This window comes from Myiozetetes cayanensis, unplaced genomic scaffold (genome assembly GCF_022539395.1).
Source record: "Myiozetetes cayanensis isolate MyiCay16 unplaced genomic scaffold, myiCay2020 scf9, whole genome shotgun sequence".
Classification (NCBI taxonomy): domain Eukaryota; kingdom Metazoa; phylum Chordata; class Aves; order Passeriformes; family Tyrannidae; genus Myiozetetes; species Myiozetetes cayanensis.
Window position 1 is genome coordinate 16,930,322 of NW_026088185.1, and position 9,467 is coordinate 16,939,788.

Sequence of the window (9,467 nt, forward strand, 5' to 3'; positions counted from 1 at the left end):
TGAAGTGGCTGAAGTGGCTCTTGGGTTTTAGTTCTGGTATTTCTTAAATCCACCCTTGATACTTTTTAAGTAGACAGAGAACTTGTTAATGGGTATCCACAGAAAGATACGTCCATACCAGGAATGTTTCACGTTATCATCTACTTATCGAATACAATTAATTTTTTTTAATTCTTCAAACATTCAAGAATTTGATCTTAAGGCAGTTTTACAGTCCTATTCATAGTCATTGTTCTTGCACTCTTGCCTTTCTCATTTTCATTGTGAAAGTCCTGCTTCCTTTTTTTAGAGTGGCTCTGCTATTCCCTAGATTTGAACACAGCGTATCTGTAAGTAAGAAATTGCTCAAAATTTCTGTTTAGAAAAGGCTTCCTGTTACAAATCTAACACAGAGAACACCTTCAATTAACAACTGACACCAAATTCTGTTAGATTTACTGTTAGCACATTGTGACTGCTGATATCATACCCATTAGTCTACTAAGAGTGATGGTTAATAAATAGACTAAAGAAACTAGGAATGAAATATGTGATATAATAATCTGTTTCTAAATCACTGGGTACTTCTGGAGCCAAAACCAGACTTGAATAGCTTTAGAAAATTAAGAAACTCTTTTATCTGAGAGTGGATTAGTTTGGGGTAAATCTCAGTCAACTTGGAAGTTAAGTTCCATGAAAACATCTACTGAACAAGTAAGTACAGAGAAACACTGGATCTTTTTTCTAGGATTAATCTCAAAATAATTGTGATAATGGACAGGGATGGATATAACACTCATAGTTTTCTAAGTAGAAATTTTAATACTTTCTTTTAATAATGTTCCTTCATAACCTCTAGACCTTTTAAAATCATCTGTGATACATTCCTAGGTGAAATCCATGCAAAGGTTGCCCTCTAGAGGACATTCTGATTTTTAATTTTTTTTTTTTTTTTTTTACTATATGGTTGTGGGAGGGAGGATTATTTATTCCTCCTGATCCCATCTTCATTTTATATTTTTACGCTGCATGTATTTCAGGAGGATGATATACCAAGATAAAAGGTACTGAAATATCCTTACTCTTTTGGCCATCACTTGAACTATCTCCATTCATTACACTGTTTTTACTTTTTATCCTGTAGACCAGTTAAAAAAACAACACATAAACAAGAGGAACAGTTGGACTGTACCTGCCTGTATTACAACTGGGCTGATATACTTAACCTACTGAATTGCCACCCCGTGATTAAGTGGCCAAGAAGTTCACTTAGAGACTCCACTGACTTCACTAATGTCCTTCCACATTACTAATGTAACCTCAGTATTTGCACTGTAGCATAAAATTGTTTCACTTGTTTTGCTATGCTGCCTTGATTCATACCTTGGATTTGGCACAGTTTTACCTGACATTTACTGATACTTGTAATGGAACAGTGTGGAACGGCTGACGAGCAAAAATAGGACAGAGATACACATGGTTGTTAGATGTGGACATCCATAAGGAAAACAAGTAAATGCAGCAAATTTTTATTAAATCTATCTTCCAGTTAACAAACATCCACTACGTACTATTGCACTTCTAAGAAATTTTGTTGTCAACAAACAGATATAAAAGGATCACACTCAACTCCAACTTGCTTTCAGTCTAACCTGCTCCTCAGTCCTGCTTGCTATTGCCACATGGCACACATGGGCCACTAGAACTAGAAAGTTCAAGTGCTTTTCCTGCCTCATTAGTTTCTTGCCATGGATCTGAACACAGCATCCCAAATTTATTTCTACTTTCATTTTAGGATCAAAAAGAATAAATTCTGCCAAGTTCTTACTTTTCATATTAATTCTGCAAACTTCATTGACTATTCATTTGCATGTACTTACTTTTTTTACCGGTAGGGGATAGAAGTTTACAAAATGAGAAAACTGAATGTTCACAGCCCTATCTTTAGCATCTGAGATTAATCTAGAAACTGACTAAATATAGAAAAATCATCAAAGAATGGTCCTTCTGTAGGGATGCTAGATCATGTCACATATCGCTGCTGCAGCTCTAATGCTCCATTTCATGTTACATGTTTTCTTCTGAAGGTTTGCAGAAGTGTTGGCTTTTGAGTGGTTTGGGTTTTTTCCCTATAATCATACTTTTTATCCTGCTTCATCATGTGATAAAGTCAGAATCTTCCTTCTTTGTTATTTGTTCAGTTTGTCCCTTGCCACAGATAATAAAAGTAGTGTCATATATTGATCGTTACTTTTAAACAGGATAAGGAAGGAAGAGTTCCTGGCAGGGCAAAAAGCTTGATTAACTCCACAGTCTACTAATTTTGGCAAACAAAGTCATGGTTAAAAGGCTTAACATGAAGTGAAAAAAAAATTAAAAGTACTTTTAAGTGTCCTGCTGAGTACATGTATATACTTTTGTACCCCAAACTCTTCCTTTCTGGTTGCCCAATTTTAAAAAGTAACAATTCAAGAAACATTTTAAAACTCCCACATGATAGTGCATTATAAAGTGCATTGGAGAATTAATTTGACAATAATCATATTCTATGTAAATAAGTTTATTTTTCAGTATCTGGGTGGGGAAAATAGAAAGGGAAGTGAAAACTGTGTGGTACCTTACAGGATGCTTGCATTGATGAATTCCATGTAATCAGATTTCACAACTACTCATGGTAAATTGTAAATGTGATTTGATTTTAATATACCTTGAACTCTTAGCCTATTTTACATTGAAGGAGTAGAAGGTTCATATATGAAACGTGTCTTTCATATATGAAACATGAATGGTTTCATCAAACAACTGAGTATCAATCTTAATTGACTTGCATATCACTTTCCTTTTTATTCAGTGCTTATAGATTCTATATTTTACAAAGTCTTCAGCGTGGCCATTTTAATTCAAGTAGTCTGCGTTCTGTTACAATTCTCTTGACTATAAAAGGTACATGTGTGTACACTAGAACTGAGTTCTCCAAAGCTGAATTGGTGTTCTTCATCCAGAGATGGAGCTGTTCCAGTTTAGTCAAGCTATTGCATTCTAATTGCATCTTTCTGTTGGCAAAATCAATCTCTGCTGACAGCTTTGTACCATGTACAAAGCCACTGCCTAGCTTCCTACAATCAAAAGCCTGATATTTGTCCTAAATATGAATCTGCAATTTTAAAACTGTCCATACTAAGTGGTATACTGAAAATAAGATGTAATCTATATAGCCTCTTCATTAGAAAACCTAACTGTAATGCAGATTTTACCACATTCAATTAATATTCTTAGCTATATATTTTGAGTTCTTCTTCTACACACTGTGAAAAAAGTTTAACCACTTGGTTAACATCAAGACATCCATTTTGCAGGATTGATTCCATTTGACTTATCTTCTGTTTTTCCAGCTTCTGTATCTCCTTGAGCATTTCTTTACCTTTGCCCTGCAAAAAGAAACATCTATTTCATTAAAAGATATACAGAGTACATAGTGATCACCCTAACATAATTCTGTTCTACTGTCTTTATTTTAATCTTCTAAGAGTTTCTAGGGTGCACACTTGTGTTGGTACAAGTCAGCACCCTGACAGGTTTTCTTAGATATCTTTCCTAATATCTAGCACTCACTTCATCTCCCTATACCCTTCTGATAGATTGAAAATAAGCAAAATTAAAGCTGCTTCAGATATTTATGTAGCCAAAATTTAAGTGGGCATACAACTGACTTATCTTTAAGAACACGTATCCAAAAATAGGAGAGATGCTACTGTTCAAAGTAAGCAACTCCCTTCCTGCTTCACCTCTGTGTCCAGCTATCTTGGACATCTGGTTTCCTTTCCTGTCCATACCATGCAATTTTCCCCTTATCCCCCTTAACCCTAGTGGTCAGGCATTTCCCCCTTATCTGACTGGTGCAGGACTCTGTGGTGGACAGCTTTTTAAAGGTGAGCCGTGCAGATACTTTCCTGGGCCTCAGCCTGGGAGTACAGCATAGTGCTGGCTGCAGTTTTCAGAGTTGGAAACATATGCTTGCTAGATGCCAACACAAGGGGCTTCTGGGGCACTGCACTGTTCTTTGCCATCCGTCAAAAGGGCATTAAATGGCACTGCATTAGCAAAATGTGAGAAAGGAGCTTATATAAACCACCTGCTTGCGTTGAAATCTAATTTAATCAACGTACCTCGTTAGTTTCCATAACTACAGCAGCACTTTCATGTTTTTTATAGAGCTCATGTCTTCGATCTGGCTTACTCTGGAAACGTGGTTGCTTCTTAACTGGATCATCAGGACCAAATGTAGGGGACATAGTTTTTAATAACTGAGTAATATCGGGCACAAAAATGAAAGGCTTGAATACAGACCTAGAAAGAGAAAATAGAACAGAGATCTTTACTGACTCAGTTTTGTTAAAATTGTTGAGTCAATATTTTCTTCCATTCTTCTACTTCCTTCTTTCAAGAAGGAAGTATTAAAAAAAAAATCTAACTGATATTTAAGTCAGTGTTGCAGCAGTATTTCACTAAGTAGGTTGTACAGAGCATTAAGGTACATAATGTAAATTATGTTCCTCCTACATTTAATTCTGCTTTTTTGGGGGGGGGACCAAAGCAAAAAGGAATATAATTAGACAAATTGCGGCACTTTTTCATTTAGATATTTGCAATTTTTTATCCTATTTACTTGCTGCTATATCACCTTGCTGGATCTGGAGTCCCAGTAAAGTAGTGAATACAGGGCAGATTAGGCTGCTGAGGCAGTACAGACACCATGCTGCCAGTTGTCATAAATCCACCTTCCATGTTAATGCCACTCTCTTTGTCACGAAGAATTTCCATCATTATTTCAGAAGTGATAGATCCTATTTAAAATACAATACAATTATTTAGACACAGAGCTAACCTATAATACCAACTAAATGGCATGTTCACTACAACTGGTTGCTTTTTCCTTTAATATGCAATGCCAGTTTTAGTTTGTCTGTGTTGGCAGGAGAAAAAAATCATCGTAATGGTACACCTTAATAGCTAATACACATATAAATGTTACTACTTTTCCCAAAGTATTTATTTCATAGAGTGGGTGATAATGCGCTATAACATGACCTAAAAAGGGTGGGGGACAAAAAACAAAAGGTATTTCTCAGAAAGGTAAATTACATATGACTAGCAAATGGTCATTCACAGAAAGTAACTTTTCAGATGAAAATTAATAGCTTGGATTAAATGCTGAACTCTGAGCACTGTGTGGAAGTTAAGATAAATCATTACAATACTGTTTGGTATTTGAACAGTTAATACCACTGTGCTGCTTTGAAAATATAAAAATAATAACCACTATGTGTGGATTTTGTGTGAAACTTTGAAAACGAAACACCAAGACTGTCACTTCTTTTTTGGATTTGGTTTTGGTTTTTTTGGTGAATTTTTTTTTTTAACGTATTTTCATCCTCTGACCTTAAAAATCACTTAGGCTTCAAGTTGACAATCAAAACAATGCACTGGAGAACAAGTTCTATACTCAGAATCAACAGAAACTAAAGCAGTCCATCCATTTGTAAAGGAGTCTTAATCAGCAACCTGTGTGGGGTATAGTGCCAAGTGTCTCTCTTGCTTCTAAGTCAGATGTCTCCAATACTGTTTTTTCATACATGATCCAGATTGCCTGTAGACAGGCATGCAGCACTACATTTCAGCAAGGAAGCACTCTAAGTATTCCCACGGTTGCCTGGGAAAGTCGGAGAATTAAAGAAATCAGCAAGCTACACAAATCAAAGAAATTAAAAGAAGCAATGGTCAGTTCGTCAACTGCAACTTGGCAACCTGTCCAGCAGGAAAGAAGGTACTGCACATTTTCCACTAGAGTTTATTATAATTTTGTATGACTGAAATACATTCCCCATTTTTTGAAATAAAAATAATATTTATCAAAAAAGGGTCTTCACATGTAGGCAGCCTGAAAAAAACCCACAACTGTAATGCTACCAAGTGAAAAAAACGGGGAAAGGTAGATGAAGAAACCAGTGATTTTACTGATGCTGTAAATCAAATAGCTTTTAGTTAGGGCACCTATTTAAAATAAATCTAAACAAAGTGAGCCATATGAGGCTGATAACCTGAACACCTAGTGGGATTTTTCAAATGGCTCAGGTAAATGCCTGAAAATGGGGATTTAGAATGAAAACACAGATAGAATCTCAGCATTGTTATAATACAAGTAAATACAGGTATTATGAAAATGCTTTCAGTATTCAGAACCTGCAATTCCCAAAATGAATGCAGGATTTACATGATCACTACAGCAAAATTGCAAAAGGTAATTCACTCTGATGCATTAACTAAATGCTAAACCTGGTCCGGCAGAGTTCAGCTAAATAAGTAAGAAAGAAACGAAGAGTTGCAGTGTAATCTTGGTTCAGATTAATTCCTTCAAATGAGCAAGTGAATACAGATGCAATTAGAAGAGAACAGCTTCTTTCTCTAAAGGTCTGAAAAATAAGTGAGCAAGTTTAGTGATTAGGAGCACCTGCTTAGAGTAGAGAAGATTATTTTGTTCTGCTCTTAGTGTGTTTTATTAGACTACACAAGGTTAGAGTAGCAGTTACAGTGAAACTACAAAGACTTAAAAAACAATGTCAAAAATAAATGCAACATATGTATCTGAGTGCTGTGCTGTTTTAGGCTATATGAATGGTACCAGACTGAAGTTGTTCATAAGATTCTTTGTGGCTGCAAACCACTGTAAGTCTATTTTAGCCTCTTGTGTTTTTTCCTTAGGAGTAATAATATATAGCCTATCAAAATGTTTCAGAACAGGTCTTACACAGTATTTAGTGATATGGTCATAATGTGACCTCTCAGGGTTGTTGCTGTAGCTGTGTGTGTTTGATATTCAACCCTTGTTTTAATTTTTCCTCATCAACAAATTGTCAAAAATTGATAGAAGATTTCAAGCTCAGCACTTCTCCTTTAGGCAAAAAGTTATTCTAGTAAGTTCTGGTTCACCAAGTCATGTGAATAAATGCCTGCATCAGATGTATAATCATTTATGATTTAAATTAATATAGCTCACTAAATACACTGCATATCTTAAAAAAGAAATATATAAAATTATACCTTTATGTTTGTTCAGAAGTTTATAGCCTTCACAGTATCGGCCTCTGGTTGTGGTCATTCTGGCAGTATTGACATAAGAATACGTGGCAGCGAAATCAAATTCCTTTTTCCCATCCCACCAGCCATTGGTTTTAGCATATTCCTTCAATTTTGGGTGTTCTCTGTCAATCTTGGTTGTGATAGAGAGCTGGTTGGAAATATTACGTACACCTCCTGTTTATAAGTTGAGGAAAGAATTGTTTCAATACACAGAATGATTTTTCTTGGGACTTTGTTTACAATTACTTTACTAAAGCAAATTAGCAATGAGGAGTTTCCTATAAGATCTTTGAGTCCTGTGGTATATTTTTGGCCCTCTTTCCCTAGCTATATGTATCCTTCTGATTGAAATTCCACTGCCACTCAGTTCTGACTCATTTGCTTCTCTTGCCAAAGTTGTACTTTAGGTTCTGTCTTGATTATTCCTATCTTTACATTCTTCCTCTTAAAGCTCCAAAGACATAGCTTGTCCTTCTAAGTCCACTGGAAGAATCAACTTCTTCAGGGCCCAATACAATAATTCTGTCACCAAATGAAATTGCCACTGATTGCCACCATCCCTAAGACCATACATACTGCTGTCATTCTCATGCTGACCTTTCTGTCCTCTGTATTCCAAGTGCAGGACTGGTTACCTCTGACTCTGAAAAGGCCCCATCACTCAGCTCCTCTGACAAAATGCTCGCCACTCCACATTCACTCCCTAAGAAGCAACTCCTGTTCACAGGCACATGTATATAGCTGGAAGTTAGTTTGATGCCTTAATGAAATGGTAAATGGAAAGTGGAGAACTGCCAATTGACATTGCATTTGAAATGTTTAAAACAAAGAGCGTCATCCATACCTTCTACTTTTTCTGCTGCCCAGTATTTTCCCGATGTCTCCAGCACCCATGCTTCCTTTCTGTCAGCTATCAGAAAACTGTTATGGTATGTAAATGTCATGTGACTCTCCATACAGTTTCCTCCTTGTCCATATTTTTCCAGCAAATCAACTATGACAGTAAGAGCCTTTTCAGCTGTGTCTGCTCTTTCAAGTCCAAGCCTAAAAAAAAAAAAAAGATGTTATCTTTGGAACTATAAACTCCACGTACAGCTATTCAGCTTGAGTATTCCAATTGACCTGGAACGCTATTTCTATATGTACCTGACACTTGTATGATCTGGTAAGAGAAATAAGCAAGTCACTTAAAGAACTTTTTTGAAGTGGGTCCTCTAAGTACTTGACATGGGGAAAAACACCAAATGGAAATACAGAAAAGCAGGGAGAAGGCTCCTACAAAATGCCTGCAAGTCCTATGTGGGTGTTGGACTGGGGGGAAACAGTACCGAGAAGAGCTGACTGACTGCTGTAGGGTAACGAGAGTTACACTGGCACCCAGTGGGGCAGGCACATGAAGCTGTTGTTATTTACACAGAGAGGTGCGGCTAAGACTGAAACTTAAAAATATGTGTGCGTAAGATGGGAGAAATAGGAAATGACCCTAGAAAAAGGCTCCAACACTAGTTCCTGAAGTCTACCTGTACTCTTAAAAGAATTGTTTCAGTTTATACTAAACTTTTATAGAGAGAGAAACATTTGTTAATTCCCTTGACAGATTCTGGTCTAATGCCTGATACCTCTCGTGGGCTCCTGGCAGAGATCTAATGCCTGCTCCAAGAAGTACTTATTTTTAACCTAGCTAGAAGGAACAGTGGAAGAAGTGTTCTCTGAAAGTGAAAGCACTTATTTCCCCATGTAACTCAAACCAAATGTTTCCACGTTAGATTCCAAATCCGAAATACCATTCACCAGAAAGGCCTGTGCCGACCTTACGAGGTCCATGCCGAGGAGAGCTTCGCTATCGCAGACCTCTTCCCTGCCCCACACGGCTTCGTTCCCGATGCACACGCCGTGCTCGTTGGCTCCCATCTCCGCGCCCCAGAGCCAGGCGGGCCGGCTCAGCACCACGGCGTGGGTCCGCTCCGCCTGCTCGATGCTGATGTAGGTGCACTGCAAGGAGGCAGAGCACACCGCGAGTCACCGGCCAAACCGCGGGCCAAGCACGCAGGTAGCGGGGTGAGAGGGGCGTTTTCGCCACCTCCCGCACGACTCGCCCTGCCCTCACCTCCAGCGCGGCGCCGGGCGGGTGCGTCGCGGCCGGGAAGTGCACGACCTCCTGCACCTCGTCCGCCGGCCGGTCCGAGTTCTTCCCGAACACCACTCGGCCCCCGGCCGCGGCGGGCGGCAGCGCCACGAAGGTGTCGCAGGAGCGGAGCGACGGCCAGGGCGACATTGTGGCGGCGGGGACAGCAGTGGCACCAGCGGGGGGACAGCGGCGGCACCGGCAGGGACAGCGGCGGTACCGGCAG

General features: G+C 38.5%; 1 protein-coding gene across 1 annotated transcript; it reads right to left on the bottom strand.

Moving 5' to 3' along the window:
• Nucleotides 1-2,523: 2,523 nt before the first annotated feature.
• On the bottom strand, nt 2,524-9,416 carry SCRN3 (secernin 3). The gene is made up of 7 exons (XM_050339551.1): nt 9,224-9,416; nt 8,927-9,108; nt 7,961-8,160; nt 7,078-7,290; nt 4,661-4,823; nt 4,146-4,326; nt 2,524-3,407 (listed from the first exon to the last, which is right to left on the bottom strand). Exons 1-7 carry the CDS (start codon nt 9,389-9,391, stop codon nt 3,252-3,254), a joined length of 1,263 nt encoding a protein of 420 aa, XP_050195508.1. The 5' UTR covers nt 9,392-9,416; the 3' UTR covers nt 2,524-3,251.
• Nucleotides 9,417-9,467: the final 51 nt, after the last annotated feature.

What these genes read in the sequence shown, in the direction of transcription:
- SCRN3 (XM_050339551.1), bottom strand. Translation starts at nt 9,391, where the DNA reads ATGTCGCCCTGGCCGTCGCTCCGCTCCTGCGACACCTTCGTGGCGCTG. An exon ending in CGCCCGGCGCCGCGCTGGAG is followed by an intron (nt 9,109 to 9,223) that starts GTGAGGGCAGGG and finishes GCCTCCTTGCAG; the next exon opens with TGCACCTACATCAGCATCGA. An exon ending in GGGACTCCAGATCCAGCAAG is followed by an intron (nt 4,327 to 4,660) that starts GTGATATAGCAG and finishes TTCTCTTTCTAG; the next exon opens with GTCTGTATTCAAGCCTTTCA.